Raw genomic sequence first — 21,595 nt, 5'->3', positions numbered from 1 at the left:
GGGGCAATTTAGGACTAATTGCGATGTGACAAGTTGAAATATGAAGGTGATGTGAAACAAGTGAGGCAATCGTGTAATCATAGTATATAAGGAGCCTCCAAAAAAGGCCTAGTTCTTCAAGAGCAAGGATGGGTTGAGACTCGCCAATCTGCCAACAGATGCGTCAGCGAATAATCCAACACTTTGAGAACAACATTCCCCAAAGACAAATTGGTAGGATTTTGGGCATTTCACCTTCTACAGTGCGCAGTAAAATTAAAAGATTCAAGGAATCCGGTCAAATCTTGGTGCGTAAAGGGCAAGGCCGAAAACCACTTCTGAATGTGCGTGATCTCTGATCCCTCAGACGTCACTGTCTTAAAAACCGTCATGAGTCTGTAATGGATATTATTAATCTGGAGCTTTCCACTGCGCAGATCCATGGGGCCGGGGGCAAGACTGTCCGGGTTTGGAGGGCGACTGCGGACTCTGTTGAGGCACTCATTTGATTTATCATGTTTATTTTGTAGCACTGTTTGTGTTTAATTTTGTAGCTCTTTCTTGGGTTGGGGAGGTGTTTTTTTCTCTTTGTTTCTTCTAGGGAGGGGGAGGTGTGTGGGCGGGGGGATAAAAACTAACAAGGGGTAAAGATTATATTGTTGCTGTCGTTGTGTTGTATTGATCTACCCCAATAAAAACATTTGATCACAAAAAAAAAATGAGTCTGTAATGGATATCCTGGCATGGGCTCGTGAATACTTTGGTAAACCTTTGTCAGTCAACACCATTCGCCGCTGCATCCACAGATGCAAGTTAAGGCTTTACTATGCAAAGCAGAAGCCATACATCAACACTGTCCAGAAGCGCCGCCGACTTCTCTGGGCTCGGTCTCATCTGAGATGGACAGTAGCACAGTGGAATCGTGTTTTGTGGTCCGACGAGTCAACATTTCAAATTGTTTTTGGACAAAACAGCCGTTGTGTTCTCCGGGCCAAAGAGGAATAGGACCATCCAAGCTGTTATCAGCATCAGGTCCAAAAGCCAGCGTCTGTCATGTTATAGGGGTGTGTCAGTGCCCATGGCATGGGTAACTTGCACATCTGTGAGGGCACCATTAATGCAGAAAGATATGTACACATTTTGGAGCAACATATGCTGCCATCCAGACATCATCTTTTCCAGGGACATCCCTGCATTTTCCAGCAGGACAACCCCAAACCAGATTCAGCCCGGATTACAAGCGCATGGTTGTGTAAGCAGAGAGTGCATGGCCTGCCTGCAGTCCTGACCTGTCTCCGATTGAGAATGTGTGGCGCATTATGAAGCGCAAAATAATGAAGGCCCCGTACAGTTGCGCAGCTGAAGAAATGCATAATGGATGAATGGGGGAAAATTCCGCTTGCTAAACTTAACCAACTGGTGTCTTCAGTGTCCAAACGCTTAAGTGTTATTAAAAGAAAAGGTGATGTTACACAGTGGTAAACAGTCGACTGTCCCAACTTTTTTGGAGTGTGTTGCAGTCATCAGATTTGAAATGAGTGTATATTTTCAAAAATAAATTAAATTCATGAAGTAAAACATCAAATAATGTGTTAATGTGTTTTCAATATAGTACAGGTTGAATTGAATTTTCAAATGACTCTTTTTGTTTGTTTTTTGCATTTTCCATACTGTCCCAACTTTTTCAGAATTGGGGATGTACATATACACACATACACTCACCTAAAGGATTATTAGGAACACCATACTAATACTGTGTTTGACCCCCTTTCGCCTTCAGAACTGCCTTAATTCTACGTGGCATTGATTCAACAAGGTGCTGAAAGCATTCTTTAGAAATGTTGGCCCATATTGATAGGATAGCATCTTGCAGTTGATGGAGATTTGTGGGATGCATATCCAGGGCACGAAGCTCCCGTTCCACCACATCCCAAAGATGCTCTATTGGGTTGAGATCTGGTGACTGTGGGGGCCAGTTTAGTACAGTGAACTCACTGTCATGTTCAAGAAACCAATTTGAAATGATTCGACCTTTGTGACATGGTGCATTATCCTGCTGGAAGTAGCCATCAGAGGATGGGTACATGGAGGTCATAAAGGGATGGACATGGTCAGAAACAATGCTCAGGTAGGCCGTGGCATTTAAACGATGCCCAGTTGGCACTAAGGGGCCTAAAGTGTGCCAAGAAAACATCCCCCACACCATTACACCACCACCACCAGCCTGCACAGTGGTAACAAGGCATGATGGATCCATGTTCTCATTCTGTTTACGCCAAATTCTGACTCTACCATCTGAATGTCTCAACAGAAATCGAGACTCATCAGACCAGGCAACATTTTTCCAGTCTTCAACTGTCCAATTTTGGTGAGCTTGTGCAAATTGTAGCCTCTTTTTCCTATTTGTAGTGGAGATGAGTGGTACCCGGTGGGGTCTTCTGCTGTTGTAGCCCATCCGCCTCAAGGTTGTAGGTGTTGTGGCTTCACAAATGCTTTGCTGCATACCTCGGTTGTAACGAGTGGTTATTTCAGTCAAAGTTGCTCTTCTATCAGCTTGAATCAGTCGGCCCATTCTCCTCTGACCTCTAGCATCAACAAGGCATTTTCGCCCACAGGACTGCCGCATACTGGATGTTTTTCCCTTTTCACACCATTCTTTGTAAACTCTAGAAATGGTTGTGCGTGAAAATCCCAGTAACTGAGCAGATTGTGAAATACTCAGACCGGCCCGTCTGGCACCAACAACCATGCCACGCTCAAAATTGCTTAAATCACCTTTCTTTCCCATTCAGACATTCAGTTTGGAGTTCAGGAGATTGTCTTGACCAGGACCACACCCCTAAATGCATTGAAGCAACTGCCATGTGATTGGTTGGTTAGATAATTGCATTAATGAGAAATTGAACAGGTGTTCCTAATAATCCTTTAGGTGAGTGTATATATGTAGTGTAATGCCTAGGCCTATACAAAATCTACATCCTCTTTTAAATGTATCACCTTTGCAGTATTGCCTGGAATTAAAATGCCAAAAAATAGTTTTTTGTTTTCGCAATTTATCTATACTTGCTACTCCACAACTTTCAAGTGAAAAAAAATGGACATTTTTTGAAAATTGAATGAAAATTAAAACTGAAAGCTTAGTTGGATAAGTGTCCACCCCCCTGCTAATAGCAATCCTAAATCAGCTCATGTGTAACTAAACGCCTTCAAAATCTCACACTAGTTTAAGTGCTCTCCACCTGTGTTAAATTGTAGTGATTCATATTATTCCCACTGCTAGGTAGTGCATTTCAAAGCAAAGCCTCAACCATGACCACCAAGGAGCTTTCAAAAATAATCAAAAGAACTTTGGCATTCTTGATTAAGGCCAATGGTGGGGGGGGTGGGGGTAAAAAATCATCATCATCAATTCATACATCTGTTTTTACACACACACGGACACGGCAGTGGCAGTAGCAGTAAGGGCTCTGGACTTTGGAGGTCTGTTAGCCCAAATCCTGATTGAGACATTACTGTTGTACCCCTGACCAAGTTACTTTATCTGTACTTCTCAATTAAAAACTAATCTTTAAATATCTATCTGCACCTAAAGTATTCTGTGAAGAAAACAGCATTATATCTAAACTAAATACTGTCCCAGAGAATATACAGCTGAGTGGGTATTCCTGTCAGCTGCTCAAAACAGAAATGTTGGATGAATTCCAAATAGGTCACACAATGACCCCAACATTAAAGTTATAGTAGTTTATTATAAATTATACTTTTAATTTATATACTAATATTATTCCTGGCCATTTAAATCTTTGTCTATGTATGCATTTAAAATGCCTTGAAACCTGCTTGCCTGGTTACTTAAAGCAGAAGTCCAAAAAAGTCAGGAAGTGAAGAAAACATTTTTCACATCTTTTGCATGCACATTCCTTTACTTCAAGTCTACCAAGTCAAACAATAGATTTAATCTAGATTTAAGCAGATTCAAATGTGAGCGTGAGTCAGTACACGTGACATGATCATTTAAATGTTTGTGTCTGCTTGAAATACTCACTGTATTTAATATAAATAAGTTGAAGAAAAAAACATTCTATTTAAACATGTCACAGAGAGGCAATACAAAGCAAATAGTAGAACAAACACAAATGCCATCTCATGAACACACCCATCCTATGGAAATATTTATATATATTCCATGGGAACAGGCTTTTCCAGGTGTTCACTTTGTGTAAACACAAATATGATACCATTTTTAAGATTTAAAACTGCTAAGACTCAGTTCTATGCTATGCATGAATAAGTGGAAGTACTTTGGCTGTAAGTGCAAATAAATGTTACTGTATACACAACCAGCACTCCACACAAGTCTTTATGAGATGAACTTTTTGAGTCTGCTTGAGATTTGCATATTCCAATTCCCCACTAATAAATATAAACAAAATAAATGATCTCCTTCTACTATTCCTGCTACTATGTAAGGGGCTCCTCCTAATCTACACTGAAACAACTCATTCAATATGTAATTAGAAACATCATGGTACACTACTTTAACCACAAAACCAACAGCAACAAATCAGAAAACAACATGTAAAATAGGTATTCATGAATACATCAACCTGCATGTGGTGCAACATTTTGCATTGGACACATTCAGAATGTCATACTTATGTGATTATTCTGCTAATATTATGAATAAATGTATTCATATGATCATGTTATCAGTGTGAACAACTAAAAGACAGACACGTTGCCCGTTGTTCTGGTTTCCACCCCACGCCGTCTCCTCCCGCCGAGCGCCAGTGTTGCGCCCCCGGCGGCGTGGAGGCCGCGCTCCCTTTATCTCCCTGCTGCGCTCCAGAGCCCAGTGTCTGCAGGAGCCGCCATATTGTCATCCAGAGACACGGAGAGGTAACACACCGTATACATTTGCGTTTCGGAAATATGTAGCATTGATTTTGGACTTTGGGAAAAGATACATATTGTGAGTTTAAGATTATGAGGCTTTCGAGGAGCAGAGCGAGCCCGGTCTGCTTTTTTGGGGGTTCTGGAAAATGCCGTCCGGCTGTTGTAGGTATTTTTTTCCCCCCCAAGCTGTCTGTTCAGACCACATTATCGAGGGTGGAAACCAGCCTCGAAAGGCTTCTTCGTTTTGCCCTCCGCTGCATCTTGCACAGCATGGCGGGGCCGTGGGTTTCGGTGTGAGGCGGGGTAGCAAGCGGCTTGTGTTTGGGGGGAGGTGGGGGTTTTATTTCACATTAATTTAGGGGGAAACTAGATTTGCTGCGTTGATCTTCCATAGGACCGAGGCAGACAAGGGGGGAGGTGGGAGAGCCTCCACATCGTCTCTGAAACCGAGCAGAAACACACGAAGCTGAAATATGTGACCCATTTCAGAGCAAGTTCACGTTAGTCTGTAGTGGAGTGCGTTCAGATGAGTCGCGTTTTGATCTATTATACTATTGGCTGTGTTCATCATATACGGGGCAATACTCTATATACACGCGTGGAAAATGAAACCAGTTTTCTTTAGATGTATGGGAACGGTTTTTAATGTTTCATTCAGAGGTAGAATTGGAATATATCCTCGCATTTCTTAAACTGTATTCTTTTTTTTTTGTAACGTATATAGTCGGATGTTTTTTTTTTTAACTGATACATTACGGTAGGGGGATTTATCATCATGTGAAGAGTGTTTTAAATACGCCTACGAAACCTTGGCATTTCCTGTGTTGGTCCGCTCATATCTTCGGTCTCCTCTTGGGTCCCGCTACGCAGGAAAGTCCCAGGCTTTGATCGTGGCCTTATTTGGTGGTGGGGGGGGGAGGGTGCGTAATGGCCAATGTACGTTAGGGAAAAATATATTGATAAAAAAATCTGTCTAATACACGTCTTCGTTTGTGGGGTGTGTTCTTCCAACCCAGTTGTAATATATACATATATTTTTTAAACGGGGACCATTTTGCTGTAGTCTTGATGCGGTAAACGTGTTCGGCAGCGCTTCCTTAACGTGTCGAAAGGGTTACTGCTATTTTGTGTAACGCATATCCATCTACTGCCGTGTTTAAAGCACACTAACTATGTATATCGTGTTCGTTTCAGCTCTTCCGTAAGTGTTCAGGGCAGTAAATCAGGGCTCGATGATGAAATATAGGGCAATGCATTTCCATGACGCCGTATGATCAATTGCTATGGCTGAGTGGGCTCTTCTCTGAAGGTGCTATGTTGTGTGTGTATGTATATATAATTATACACACTTAAGGCGTGTACTACTGTACTGTGCAGCACTACGTTTTTTTTTCTTTCTTTTCTTTTTGTTGAGAGAGTGTAATTAAAAGCAAAGCAGCAACTAGCCATCGATATTTGGTTCAGTAGACATACTCTGCCATAACATTAGCCTGTATAGTTTCAATTGAAAAGGGATAAGTAATTAACATTTTAATAAACCCCTTGTGTGTTCTGGTCTAAGTCAACCAGTTGTATACAGAGAGCCAATGGAAGTGGTGTAGTGCCAAGCGTTTGGTTTTTTACATGCAGTCTGTGCTGCTGTGTTTGAAGGATTGTATTACAGATTGACAGTTTACACACTAACAAAATTAAATGATCAGGTCACAATGTAAATGATGCATAATATATATGTTACTGGCAGGCAATTTCTTAACATTATTATTGTTTTGTTGAAAATCTTTCATTTCTTTCATTAAATGCATTACCCAGAGGCCTGGGGGTGAAAAAGGGGAATCATGGAATATTACCCACAGTAACTTTTAATTTAAGTTATGGGTGGTCACTGGTCAGTGCTGAATCTTCAAATGAGTTCAGCTGTAGGGTTACTCATTTAAATTACAGTATAGCCGAGTATCATTTTAAAGTTGATTCTTGGTTAAATCTTCTGTATTGATCTACTGCCTTTTCACACTGACCTACGTTGCATTGATCTTATTAAAAATGCAGAGCAGGGTTAGAATATATTGGATTGTTGAGTTTTATATTTAGATTTATCAATCTAAGTATTCCCTGTTAGTATAATTTTAGATAAATATGTTGTATGTGATGTATATTATCAGAACCAAAAAAAAAACAAACATTAATTTAACTTGTTTGAGAAGCCATTTTAAAAGCTTTAGGTCCAATTTGCCATTTTATGTAATATGCAGTTTGAGTCAATTAAATATTCACATTCAATTTAGAGATGTTACCTGCTCTCTTTCACATGTTTGAAGTTGTGGTATTTTATTTTCTGACCCTGTTATTGGTTTCTTTGGTTGGAAGTAATATTTTCAGTTTAATTTGAGTGTGAACTTGAGGCATTATTCAGTATTTCGAGTGAAGCGTATGTGGTCAGATGTTGGATTTGATGTGCAACCGTAGGTATATCTCCAAAGACTCAAACTACATAGCAACGCCAAATGTTTGGGTCAGAAGCTTGGGGATTTGCACCCTATGCTAAAACCTACACCCAGGTGTGCCTCAGCCCCGGTGATGCTACCCTGTTATGGCAACACACTAGTCCCCAAGTGCAGGGGATATGTACTTGGTTGTGAACTAAGACGAGTTGCATCAAAATAACCCTCAAATAAACCACGCTATCAGTTACACCAGGTCAGAGGAGTTAAGGAGACCAATCAGTTCTCAAAACATACCAAAAATAGCTCAAAGCATGGATGCTGTGAGGTGCACATAGAGATTGCTACCCTACATGCATTGGAAACACTTACTAGAGGCAGTAAACATCCTATTGTAAAAAAAACACACATAAATGTCTACGTCATTCCCTGCATTATTTATTTTCACTGTAAGGAAGCTTTGATTGCTTTTGACATCTATATTTAACTGTAATTTGCATTCAAAGGGAATTTTCGTTAAGGTGCTTGGAGGAACTTGATACAGTCGGGTGTTTATTGGTGCCTCATGTTTCCATAAAGGTCCTTGTTTTTTGTTCCTAGACAACCACAATTCTCTTTAATCGCACATGTTTCTGAGCTGTTTGATAAAATCCCATAGTGTCATGTTTGAGTTAATGTATGCAAAGCCATTGATTAAAACCTGGTCCGAATTCAAGAGGGGAACCGTATATATGCATATGCATTCAGCTCTACTGCATTTTAAACTGTTTTTCAGCCACTTACTAGTTTAACTATGCTTACTCTTCATTTGTGATAATGGTTTGTAGGTTGTAGGTTGCAGGTTGCTTGGATTTGTAGGGTGAACAGGTGCAATCTTAATTGTGGTTTAATGGCTGGAGTGAACCGAGAGGATAGCAAAAGGTAGTAGGTGAAGCAATGGACTCTACCTTGGGAGTCCTAGCAAAGGACAAGTCTTAAATTGAGGACCCACGCCCACCATATAGAGGAGTTCAGTCCTCCTATGTACAAATATCTTGTACTCCAGTAGGCCACATTAAGTGTGTATGATGTCTTAATGCAGATTTTTGTCTTCTGAACTAGCATGCTACAGTTTCTCAATGCAATATTCTCAGTTATTTCCTATCCCCCCCTCTCTGGTCTCTACTTAGACTATTGTTTTTTATCTTTTGTTTCCTACAGCTTATGCTCTTTCACCAAGACCTCCTGCCAAGCTAGCACATCAGTTCTCAGCGCCTGCACATCATCCCGGCAGCAGAGAGGTACCGTACAAGGTGAGGCCGGCCTCTCTTATAGCCACTAGACTTCTCCGATGCATTTACACGGACAGTGGAGTTAATCAAAAAATAGCTATTAAACTTTGAATGTTCTTGAGATTCTGCACCATTCTGAAATTAGGCCCTGTATAAAGGGAATTAACTCCTTCATTTAGACTTTCTTGACTATTTTGATTGTAGTATCTAAAGGCCAGAGGTGCAGATTTGTGTAGGCTGTCATCAGGTCAACTGACTGCCCTACTTTTCACTGAAAGGATGCTGTGTTTAAGTTGTTGATCGCCCATACATGTCCTTGGTGGTTTACTACTTTTAAGTAAATACGTTGAAAATATTCACTTTGATGTAAAACCTAATTTCAGTATTTGCAGTGATGACTATAACTTACACTAATGCCCAACAGAAGGGATTGTAAACTTTTTTTTAATTTTAATACTCCCATCTAGTTTAGGATCATGGGATTTGGAAAAGTGTTTATGTATGCTTGTGTGAATATACATGCTTACAATGACCACCATGTTTCTTATTTGATGTATTATGAGGTTAACATTTAACAACCTGTCAGCAGCATGCAATAGCAGTTGCTTTATCCAAGAATAAGACTCCTGTTGAATAATGTTTAAATGCATTACATATTCTATGAGCTGCAGACACTTGCAAACTACAGATACAAAAAAAAACAAAAAACATTCAAGATCCTATAGCTTGTCATCCAACATGGTTCAGACTTGTTGTCCACTGCTGATTTATATTGTTTGTTAGTCTGCTGTAAGCTGTAAGACATAATGCATAAGAACATTGATTAGTTCAAGACCCTTGAGGTACAGTCTCCAGGGCAGTTGAAGAGTTGAAAGTATCAGGTCAGTGATTTAATACAGCAATCCATGGTTCCACAGTACTTAATGTATCGTAAGACCAGCCATACTGCTTATGCTCTGGTAAAGGACCGGTTCTATTCTGTTTGTGTTTTTTCACTTTCCTCTTCATTAAGCAGACTAAAGGATTACTGTAAACTGGATGACCTTTTTAGTGGATTTTAATCTTTCTTTGTTATTATGGCTGATGGTATTGTGGGTTACGGTTTATTTTTATAGAAAAATGTTGGCCTCTGACTTTCTGATGCTCTAATTTTAAATCTGTTTTATTGCCAGGTGCAGTTTTGCAAAAGCAATGTAAGGTTTTACCCCCCCAGGACAAATCTTTTAATAGTTCAAGGGAAAGAAACTCAACATAAAAACCGCAGAAAGGCAAGCTTAAATGCCAGGCCTTTTCTCATTGGAGGAAAATAGAAAAAATGTCACTTGTATTTCCTGAGGATATTTAGTATTTTGAGCCAACAACTGGGTCACTAGAGTAACACTGCAATAATAATGTTTTTGTTTTGGTTATATAGGTTGGTTTCATTAGATGCTGAAAGTCTTACATCTGCATCAGTCACATTTTTGTCTATGAGCTTGTGTAGCTTTGTTAGTGTTTGCGGAGGCACAGATGAGTGCAGTGTCTACTTCCGTAAAGGCTGTTTTCGCCAGGGGCACACCCCTAACACTGCAAGCTCTATGGTTTAGGCACAGTTATCTGTAGTTTGTGTCTGTCTGTATAACAATGCATATTGTGGGCATAAATCTGTGATTGAACACAATTGACACCACATTCTTAATCCATAATTGTAATTAATATATAATAATAGATGAAGAGTAACTTAAAATCAATCTGTGATGAACCTTAAGCAAAGCCCTATAAAATCTGTGCTTTTGATGAGAGCATAAATGTTCATAAACTTAAATTTGATAAGTGTCCTACACTTTGGAATTTGTTATAGGCTTACATTGCTTATGCAGTTAAGTAATCATGCAGTTATTGTATTTTAATATTTCATTAAGATGACAGAACATGCGTGTATTATGTAAGGATGTTCCCTACATTTGTGTGTAGATAGGCCTACCTATTGCCTTTTAGAAGTGTAAGAACCAAGTTAATAAATTTGCTAACAGTATTAATGAGAAGATCAAAATGAGCAGAAAAAAGGCTGAATTGCAATGCGCCAAAACAGTACTATAAAGATACAACTCTTGATGGTCACAGATTGAATTGGAATGTTGTTCCATGACTGACTTCCAGCCTAGACAGTTCGACACCACCCACCTTCACGATTGCAGAACGGAGTAAAAAGCAGGAACAAATATTTAATCAGAGTAACGTATTTTATAATCGGAATAATTGTGATTATATAAGAACAAAGTTTACAAACGAGAGGAGGCCATTCAACCCATAATATAGTTCTGCAAATGCTATAAAGGATAGTTTTCAGGTTTCCAGTATACAGAAAAATTAACTTTTGGCAATTTGTGAATTTGACACTTTTCATTAAGTATAAAATCTCATAAGATTGGCTTGCAAATAGGAATTAGAATGAACATTTGTTTCTATATCCCTCACATATTCTGTGATTGGCATAACATCCTCTCTCAACCTTTTGTTTTGCAATTAAAGTATTTTAAATTGTGCTCTTTTAAGACCTTCTGTGGACATGTTTCACTACATCATATTTGTCTGTTGTACTATACATTAGTATAAAACTTTAGGCTAATTGTTTACATGTACCGCTTGCCTGCTGTCATTTTTGCATGATTATAGTAAAAAGGTTTATAGCTGCTTGTCTAGTCAAGTGTTACTAATTTTGAGTATGCTACTTTATTTGGCCAAATTTTCTCAACCATGTATTTTTTTAAAATAAAGTGTTATCTGTACAGTTAAATTTAACAAGAAAACAATGAAATTACTGACTTTTTTTGGTTTTTCCACTTTGTTTTGCATCTGAAATATTGGTTCTTGCCATCACAGCTTACTTTGAGAATGAATAGCTTGTTCTGTTGGTAATTTTCTGAATATTTCTCTAAAGCTGAGCACATTTCTTGAGGGGTATTTTGTTGTCAGGCGGGTCTCTCACTATGCTGACTATATAGTCAGCTTTGGTTAAACGCCCGCTAGATTAATGCCAGATTCCTCTTCTAGTTTTCAAGTTTACAGTCTTGAAAGCTGGCGGTATCAGAAACTGGCAACATTTATATATTTAAAAAAGGAAATATTTATGTATTTTTAATTACCAAAGTGTCTAAAGAACATCTATCGAGAAGCCACAATCTGAGATGGTGCATACTGTCCATGATGTGGTAGGGCAGATGATGAATTAAATTGTTTTTTGTTTTTTTTTGTTGTTGTTTTTTTAGGTGATCAACAAAGTATCACCTTCACCTCTGTTTTCAGAATATGTCTGGACCAGTTCCAAGTCGAGCCCGAGTTTACCCTGACGTAAACACACAGAGACCCCGGGAGTACTGGGATTATGAATCGCATGTTGTTGAATGGGGGTGAGGTTGCATATAATTGTAATATTTTAGTTCTTTCACAGAACCTTATTTAAATGTTAGCCACTGTGCAACTTCTGTCCGGTTTATTACACATTGGTGACCATTAAAACAAATTGGCTTAAATTCATAAAGGTTCTTGCTTTGAATCCAGTTAAATGCTTGCTATTTAGTAATTTTATAAATATTCTTAATAGCTCCTATAATGTAGAATACAACCTTCCAGTTTCTAGGAAATGCAGCAGTTACAGTGCCTTATTTGATTGGTTCATGGTTTCTTCATGGGTAAAATATTAAAAGGGGGAACATTTTTTAATTTCTGTAAAATATTATTTTTCAATGGACTTAACTTCTCAAAGACCTCGGGTGACCTGACCAGTTACTCCACATTAACGTTCCTGCTTATGTGTCTTAACTTTAACATTCGACTTAAGGTCTCCAAGTGAAAGAGCGTGACTCTAAATACATTTGTGTGGTTAATGTGATATTTATTTAAGCCTAACAAAGTCTGTATTAAAGACTTTGTAGGTTCCATTTAACTATACGGAGTAAATCAAATGTTAATTAAATGCACTGATCAGTCCTGAGTTTTTGTTTTTCTGTGTACTAATAACGTAGCTTGTTTGCTTCAGGAATCAAGATGATTATCAACTGGTGCGGAAACTTGGCAGGGGCAAATACAGTGAAGTGTTTGAAGCCATAAACATCACAAACAATGAAAAAGTAGTCGTCAAAATTCTGAAGGTAAAACAGCTTTTTTTGGGGGGGGGGGGGGGGGGGGTTGGGTTTATGTGTATAAATATATATTACCCCCCCATTTTGCCTTACTATTGCCTATTTATAAATAATCAGTGTATACACCAGTTCTGTGTGTGGGTCTTTCTACCTTTATATTCAGTGACTTGTCTTTTTCTACGCTGTTTTTGTTGTTTTGTCATTGTCCCAAACTTGTATGAGTACATTTGCAATCTGCTCATTTCTGTATTTGTTTACAGCCTGTAAAAAAGAAGAAAATCAAGCGAGAAATTAAGATTCTAGAGAACCTCAGAGGTGGCCCCAACATAATCACACTTTTAGACATTGTCAAAGATCCTGTGGTGAGTCACTTTGAAATTACTGTGTACATAGGCCTCATGAAAATCATTAGCTGGACTGCTTTTTTACTGTCAATGGCAAGCATGGTTTTACTATTTGTATGTTAAAGACTTGTATGAGACTTTTTCATAACTGACCTTCAAAAATAATCACCCCATGTAAGTTAACGTTCTTTTACTTGGGTCAAGTCTAAGTTAATTAATTGTGACACAGTACTGTATTTAAACACTATTGCAATTTTAAACTAATACATTTTTTGTTTTTAATGGGTACTCATCAGTCCCGGACGCCAGCACTGGTTTTCGAACATGTAAACAACACAGACTTCAAGGTGAGATTTGTTCCCCTCTTTTTCAGCTGTATTTTGACAGCCATAGTGTTAGACTTTGTTTTTAATATATATTCATGCTAAGGAAATTTATTTCACAAGTGAATACATTCTTGTGGTATACTTCAGGTTAAATCTGTTGTGGAATCACTTGTCAATTTTAAGTAACAGTAACTTGTTTATTTTGCAGCAATTGTATCAAACATTATCAGACTACGACATCCGGTTCTACATGTATGAAATTCTAAAGGTAAGGCTTCCTTAATCTTCTGATGTGTATTAATGCAGACTGAAATAGTATTTCCCTCTATCAACTTAAATATTGCTTTAACTCTATCACTGTGTATTAGTCTTGAAGACCACCCCAGCTGCTTGCACTGTCTGTACCCTTCTTCAGAATGGATTAAGATTGCCTTACAGGAGTGGACATTGATGTAGACCAGTAAAGTTCAGATGGTTCTCAAGAAATAAACTGGGAGTTCACTTGTGTTATCAGCAGTTATATCACCTACCCTCATTGCTATAAATAATGTATAGTGCTTTGACTATTTGGAATTCTCGAGCATACTTGGCATCTTCAAGATTAAGGTAATTTGCGTATTTAAGCCCAAGGACCATTACTGAAATGCATGAACAGATTTTATTTTCTGAAAGAACTGTTCAAAAAGACTAATGCAAATTACTAGATAAAAAATAAAATCTTCCCCAACAAACCCAATTTAAGTGTGCTGCTTTAACACCTTCTATATGAGGCCATTGCAATCATAGACTTTAAATGGCCAAGGGTTAACCAGGAAGTTTGAAAGTCATAAAGCTATAAAGTAGTCCTTTGTGCCCATAGCAGTGTGACCATTGCCATTTTGGTAGTTTTCTTTTTTTTTTATATAATGATTCATCTCCTGGCATAAAACTACAAAGGCAAACCACAATAGTGATATCAGCATTTGTAGCAATGTTGAAAAAATCTACATGCCACCAGGTAGCTTTGGTACAGCATGGCTCAAGACAGATAATATTGTTCTTAATGGAAGAGTTTTAACACAGTTTACCAAGCATGCATCCTAGAAATAGTTATACTATAACATAAATAAAATGGTATGCCTGCATGAAAAAGCCACTTGCTTAGCAAAAATATTTTAATTGGAAATCCAATTTATAGGATATTTTTTGCATTGGTACCTCTGCACTGTTTGTATTCGATTAAAGCTTTACATAATCCGTTTGTGACCTGGGCTATGTACATTTGGACTCTGTGATTGTGGCAGCACAAATGCATGCTATAAATAAATTGTTGCAATGCTTTACTGTGCATTTGTTTTGCTTAGGGTTCATACCTCTCAAAAACAGTAAGACAGAAGTGCTTTTGAAAATGCAGTTAACAGAAAACCTCTCATTCAGAATTCCAAATACGTAAGAGAACCACTTAGATGTGAATGTTTCTTGGGTGTTAAATTCCTTTCCGCATGAATGTGATTCTTATGATTTTTATATTTTTCTATGAAGCCAGATAAGTTTGTAGCTAATGGAACACTTGTAATATTTGCTGAATGACCAGCTTCTGGCAGACCATGTGACCATTTTTAAACTGTCCTATTTTCCTCTTGTACCTTCAGGCTCTGGATTACTGTCACAGTATGGGAATCATGCACAGAGATGTCAAACCACACAATGTAATGATTGACCATGAACACAGAAAGGTATTATAATTACTGGGATACTTCTGACTTTTTGTATTCTATATATATATATATACACTGAAACCAGTCGGTTCATTCACATTCGCACATTAAGTGGGGATGGTTGGCTAGGGGGTCCTTTTATGTTCAAGATGCTCATGGCTGTCTTGGCAATACCCAGGAGGAGGTGAAATTATTCTAATTTTACCTTTCTATTCAGTTAATTAGGTAAAGCATGTTCCTTTCTGAGGTAAGATAAGTTCAAGAAAGAATGACTTTGTTTGGCTCCTCTGCAAATACATACAGCTAATTAGTGATAACACATTAATACATTTTACTAAGGATTACTCGTTGGCTGCTCAGCTGTGTGTTATTAATAAGGTATGAGTTTTATTTTTAATTGCTGTTGATCCGACTCAAAGCTGCTTTTTTTTCTTTATTTGGATCGTTTTGATGTTGGACATCTTCAGTCAACTCATGTATAAGTTTATAACGCACTGTAAGCTTATCAACGGATTGCAATATGTGGTCTTCATGCAGATCAAATTATATAGAAGTTGATGAAGCCATTACTTGTCCAACTTCATCGCTAATTGATCATGCTATTACCTTCATATTGTTAAACCTAGAAATTGAATAAAAATACCGGTAAGTTTAAAGTTTGTGTAAAGTTTTTTTTTTTTTTTCCTTATTTAAAAAAATGAAAAGATAATTTGTTACATAAGAGTAACAATAACAATATACTGCATGGGAAAGAAAATGCAAATTTCTGTCCCATATTGTAGTAAGGAGATAAAAGTATTGAATTATTCTTTACAAATATGTCAATTGATGGTTACAGCTTCGTCTGATAGACTGGGGCTTGGCAGAATTTTACCATCCTGGACAGGAATACAATGTTCGAGTCGCCTCCAGATACTTCAAGGGACCGGAGCTGCTGGTAGACTACCAGGTGAGATCTTCCTTCATGCATCAGGCTTCTGAGATCTTTAAACAGTTTAAAATCTTATACTTTTATTGTATGGAAGTATACAGTATTCTAATGAATATCAATTCAGCCTATACTTTTTTAAACCTGTTGGGTTCTTCTCAGATTCAGCTGACAGGTTTGCACTTCCTCTGTCTGTTAAATTCCATTTATATGAACATACTTTGGCTACAGGAAGTATTCACCTCCCCTGGACTTTCACATTTTGTTACATGACATTTTGATGCATTTAAATGTCCCCCCCCTTTGATTTGCACAACCTACTTCACTTTAAAATGTGGGCAAAAAATTGGGTTGTGAAAAAACATGTCAATTTAAAATAAAAACCTGACAAGTCTTCATTAGAGAAGTGTTCACCCCCTTTGCTATGACACTGCTAAATAAGCTCAGGTGCTATTCGTTGCCTTTCATATACAAAGATGAATGGAGTCCATCTTTGTGCAATAAAAGTGCTTCACATGATTTCAGATTAAATGCACCCGTCTCTGTGAGGTCCTATAGTCGGGTGATGCATTCAAAGCAAAGATACTACCATGAAGACCAAGGAATTTTCAAAACAACGCTGGGATAAAGCTGTGCAAAAGCACAGATCAGGGGAGGGGGTAAAAAAACGATTTCAAAGGCATTGAATATCACTTGGAGCACAGTCCAATCAATCATGAAGAAGTGGAAGGTATACGGCAACACCCAGAATCTGCTTGGTGCAGGCCACCCTCCCAAACTGAGCAGGTGGGTAAGAAGGTCATTGGGTAGAAAACCCCTCAAGAGGCCATGGACAACTCTGAAAGACCTACAGCATTCCATGGCTGAGATAGCAGAAACCATCCATGGTTCAACAATTATTAATGTACTCCACATATCTGGCCTGTTTGAAGAGTGGCAAGAAGGATGCCATTTCTGAAAGCCAATATTAAATCCCACTTGGAATTTGCAAGAAGATGCAAAATAAAACAAATTATAACTGTTTTGCATAAATGCAAAGCATTTTTTCTGGTCCAAACACAATAGGGTGCTTTACTTGGGTAACACTGTCCCTACTTCCGCTAATGAAGCATGGTGGTGGTAGTATCATGTTATGGAAATGCTTTGCAGCAGGCAAAATGGATAGAGTTAAGCACAGGCAAATCCTTGAAGAAAACCCTGCTTCAGTCTGCAAAAGTCCTAAGACTTGGGATGGAAATTCACCTTTCAGCAGTACAGTCAAGCCCCAAGCACACCGTCAAAGCAACACTGGAGTGGCTTAAATACAAGAGTGAATGTCCTAGAGTGGCCCAGTCAAAGCCCAGACCTGAATCTGATTTGAAAATCTGTGGCAAGACTTGGAGATTAGTGTCCACAAGCTATCCTTATCCTGAATACTTTCTGTAGCCACTGTATATAGTATTTTGTCTGACTGTTTCCTGTATATATTAAATGATGCTTTAATTTGGTGTAGTTAGGTGGATTTGTTTTTCTTATGTTTCAATGCAATCTTATTTTTTTCCTGATTCCTCTTAAAATTAGGTTTTTTCAGTTTTAGAAAGGCACAATAGATTTATTGAAACTACTTTTTTGATAAATTTGATTTAATTTGTTAAACTTACCTTTTTCCTAGATGTACGACTACAGTCTAGACATGTGGAGTTTAGGTTGTATGTTGGCCAGTATGATCTTCAGAAAGGAACCCTTCTTCCATGGACACGATAACTACGATCAGGTAACAGCATTTTTCTTTTCTTTCTAACGCCCTGTGTGATGTAGTGAATCAGAAATTGAAAGTACTTCAGTCCTTGATACAGTAAATGAGCATAAAACCCTCTAAGCCTTAAGCAAGTTCTGTGAATGATTTCTCGTTGTTAGTTTGTAGCACCTTAGTTCCCCTCTGTATTGGCTGCTTACCTCAGGTTAAGAATAGCTGATGCCCAGATGGGTGACATACAAGAACTTGTGCGTAACACCATAAGTGTAGGCCCTCAATTCATACAGGTGTCCAGCCTAATCAGTTTCATGTAATTTACCACATAGAACATGTATGTAAGGTTACTACTGTTTTTACCGTTCACTGTGATTATCTCGCAAATAACCTGATAAATTATTTGTGTGCAACTTGCAAACTAGGATGTTTATAATGTGTTTGTGATTTGCAGCTTGTACGAATCGCTAAAGTACTGGGCACAGAAGATTTGTATGACTACATCGACAAATACAACATTGAATTAGACCCTCGGTTTAATGATATTTTGGGCAGGTATGTATTTAAGGAAACCTATCATTTTGTTGTGGAATATTTAGTGTTTCTCCCTTTAAAACCCATTGGCATGTATGTTCGATTTTAATTTTGTCTTCAGTACACATTCATTTATTTGGTTGAAAGTCTAAACCAATAAGTGCCAGGCATTGCTATGGGACTGGATTGAAAACGGAAAGCAGAATAATTCAGTGCCTGTGTTTAAAGCATCGACATCCCTGAACTTGAAGGCTGCTCAGCTGACTTGTCACATGACCTCATAGTGAGCTGGGATTCTTCTGACTGGAGCGCAGTCAGTGTGAAAGTCACTTGAATATGAAGTCTCTGGGGAAGGAAGATTTGATGTGTGTGAGAACAATACTCAGAAATAAATTGGTAATGCCTCTGATTCCAGTGGTAATGAACTGTAAAATAATGATATACAGAAGTGTCTTTTAGCTTATGGCACAGGTAGTCCATGTGCCTTTAGTAAAAGTAAGTTGGTCTAGAGATGTTTATGTGAAGAAACAGGGTTTCACTTACCTACTTAATGGCTCTATCACTGAGGATTGACCTCAGACCTTAACATTACAATTAAAAATACATCATTATGTTCCTGCAGACATTCCCGTAAAAGGTGGGAGCGATTTGTACATAGTGAAAATCAGCACCTTGTGAGCACTGAAGCCCTGGACTTCCTTGACAAACTGCTTCGCTATGATCATCAAGCCCGCCTGACAGCCAGAGAGGCCATGGAGCATCCCTACTTCTGTAAGTTACCAGCTGTCCTGCAGATACAATTCTCTTACACTTAACTGTCTGTCCGCTCACATTCTGGGCCGGTATGTCCCACGAGAATCCACCAGAAAAAGGAAGTTGAAATCTAATTGATTGCTGATAAACCAGGCTCTGTGTTACTGATTATCAGAGATGACCATGGAAATTGTTACCAAGTATGCAATTGAACCAGGTACCAATGTGGTTAAATTCATATTAATTCTGATTACTCTTATCCAAAATAAACATTTACATTATTTTTGTATACATTTCTTCAGGTAACTGCCAGGTATTATGCCATATAAAAGTTTCTTGGCTACTTGATATGGGTATATGATGCTTATTTGTCTACCAGACTGGAAAGCTGATTGTTCCATTCAGCAGAACTGTTTTCATTTCCCCCCCCCCCATTTAATCACAGTACCCACAATGAGATGTCCCTAATGTATTGATATGAACTTAAACCATGGGCATAGAACATATCTTGGCTGTTCGATATCCAAAATCCGAGTATGCTAAATATACCTTTATGGGCAATACCAATCAAGGAGTGTCAATTGTGCAGAGTGCTTGTGACTGAAGCATGATTTAAGGCTTAATACCAGCCTGACTTGTTTTTCAGTTGTTAGTTTCAGTTCTCAAGGTTTCATTCCACTCAATTACAAATGAACAAAACCATGACTTTCAGTGAAGGTTCTGAATGTGTGCATAGTTAACTCTGATTATGGGTTTCTACAGTACATTTCAGTTTCTTTTAGGGGCTCTTTTTCATTTACATAATTTTTTTTAAGGTTGTGAATGTAGATCGTAACAAACAGAAAAACTAAATTCATAATTACTGGAGAATATTCAGTTGTGAATAGTCCTGATTTCAGATCAGTTTTCTTCAATAGAAAATACTTTCTGATGTACCCTTCAGTCTACTCTTCTTTCTCACCCTGTTGTCAGTGTAGGGAGATGGCTCACCAGGGACCAGTAAGTGTCATTCTTCCATGAATTTAGAACCAAAATGTTCTGGATCAGTCAAAGTAAAGTCATTTTAATTCAAACACCCTTTGCAGTGATGCATCACATTGTGCTGCAGTATTGTGCGTCTTCCTGTTAACTTGAGGTCCTGTCATTACTTCATTAAAAAGGAACAATTTTAATAATGACTAGCAAGTGTTATTGGCTTAAGTAGTACAGGTTAATGAAATGTGCCATTTTAATTACTCTCCTGGATACTATCTTAATATGAATTCCCAGCATTCCCCTCCCTGCTGCAGGTGTCTTTGGCTGAGTGGCTCGTGCTGGCCAGTGCTGAACGCCTGTGCTTGTTTCTGTGCTGTTTCGGCCAAGGCATAACTACAGTTTTTGGGATTAAAGGCGCTATAGAACATTTTGGAGCCGGCACATAGTCTGTGCTAGTGTCTTGTGGTTACCTTGAATTGAGGGGTGTACTGCAGATAGTTATTAAGAGCTGAATAAATTGATCGTTTTGGAATATTTTGAACATTGGGGGTTGGGTGAGGGACTTCGTTTTGAAAAGCATCCCCACACATCTGAATGGTATTGTATAAAATAGCTTGATTAGAAATAAGAGAAAAACGTGTTCCTCTGTACCTTGCTTGTTTGACAGATCCTATTGTGAAAGACCAGGTGAGGATGGGCTCATCGTCCGCGATGTCTGCTGGAAACACCCCGGTCAGCTCCTCCAGTATGATGGCGGGTACGTGACCAGGACTATCCTAATGCTTCAGTCTTCTTAGATTTCTATCATGCCCCTTTAGAGTGTAAGATCAACTAGTTTTGTATAGTTCTGTGCCTAGAGTAAAAATAGTTGTTAGGAAAGTTACTAAATACCTAATAGGATAGGATAGGTAACAAATGTACCAAGTCCAAGAGTTAGGGTTGTCCAAAAAATACAAGAAACTTTGTAGTTCCCTGGTACTAAAACTTCTTAACCCTTTGTCTATGACATGTAGTCTTTACAGGCTAGATTTTAGATGAAAATCCAGTATTGTTTTCACAGCCTTGTTCTGTTGTTGCATTTGTAGGTATTACATCAATGTCTTCATCACAGCCTCTGGGTAACCTAGCTGGATCTCCTGTCATTTCTTCTCCAAATACTTTGGGAACACAAGTCCCTGCTGCCACAGGAGCACAGCCCTGAACTCTGACCTCCAGCTAACCTGACAAATAGGCCCACCACCTCATCCCTTTTTTTTCATGTTCTCTGAGTGCCGGCCAGCAGTCACCGGTCTGCAGAGGTGCCTGGCACTACAGAGTTTATTTTTATTATGTCAAGTATAACAAAAAAGAAAAAGAAAAAAAAATTAGGTTCCTTTTTTCCGTACAATAATTATATATTGAGATTCGGACACACAACAAAAATTTTATGTTGCGTCTGTCTGGATGAAATGTAGCTGCGTTCTTTCATGATGACAGTGTCTAGAAAATGCAACTACAATGTAGAAATTAAAAAGAAAAATGGATAATAAAATTTATTTTATATGTCCCTAAAGTACATTCTTGTTTGAAGCCATTTACTTAAAGTGTAAAGGTGAGGGTGTCTT

The 21,595-nt window shown here is 38.3% G+C and overlaps 1 protein-coding gene across 5 annotated transcripts; it reads left to right on the top strand.

Moving 5' to 3' along the window:
* Positions 1 to 4,765: 4,765 nt before the first annotated feature.
* LOC136760403 (casein kinase II subunit alpha) lies at positions 4,766 to 21,546 on the top strand. 5 transcript variants are annotated; one of them, XM_066715785.1, is made up of 14 exons: positions 4,766 to 4,878; positions 8,514 to 8,605; positions 11,870 to 11,973; positions 12,603 to 12,714; positions 12,966 to 13,067; positions 13,346 to 13,396; positions 13,584 to 13,643; positions 15,007 to 15,090; positions 15,911 to 16,021; positions 17,652 to 17,753; positions 18,184 to 18,284; positions 18,886 to 19,034; positions 20,659 to 20,748; positions 21,077 to 21,546. In XM_066715785.1, the coding sequence occupies exons 3-14, from the start codon at positions 11,873 to 11,875 to the stop codon at positions 21,190 to 21,192; spliced, it is 1,179 nt and encodes a 392-aa protein (XP_066571882.1). In that variant the 5' UTR covers positions 4,766 to 4,878; positions 8,514 to 8,605; positions 11,870 to 11,872; the 3' UTR covers positions 21,193 to 21,546. The 5 variants fall into 5 exon arrangements, with proteins under 5 accessions (XP_066571882.1, XP_066571881.1, XP_066571878.1 ...); XM_066715784.1 differs by having other exon boundaries at positions 11,833 to 11,973; XM_066715781.1 differs by lacking the exon at positions 4,766 to 4,878 and adding an exon at positions 4,951 to 5,041.
* Positions 21,547 to 21,595: the final 49 nt, after the last annotated feature.

The sequence above is a fragment of the Amia ocellicauda genome, chromosome 10, assembly GCF_036373705.1.
Source record: "Amia ocellicauda isolate fAmiCal2 chromosome 10, fAmiCal2.hap1, whole genome shotgun sequence".
Taxonomy (NCBI): domain Eukaryota; kingdom Metazoa; phylum Chordata; class Actinopteri; order Amiiformes; family Amiidae; genus Amia; species Amia ocellicauda.
This window is presented reverse-complemented; position numbering and strand designations above follow the sequence as displayed.

Excerpts from the sequence above, each read along its gene's own strand:
- LOC136760403 (XM_066715781.1), top strand. The coding sequence starts at position 4,966 with ATGAGGCTTTCGAGGAGCAGAGCGAGCCCGGTCTGCTTTTTTGGGGGT. Across the intron at positions 13,644-15,006 it reads ACATGTATGAAATTCTAAAG|GCTCTGGATTACTGTCACAG; the intron begins GTAAGGCTTCCT and ends TTGTACCTTCAG. Across the intron at positions 15,091-15,910 it reads TTGACCATGAACACAGAAAG|CTTCGTCTGATAGACTGGGG; the intron begins GTATTATAATTA and ends TGATGGTTACAG.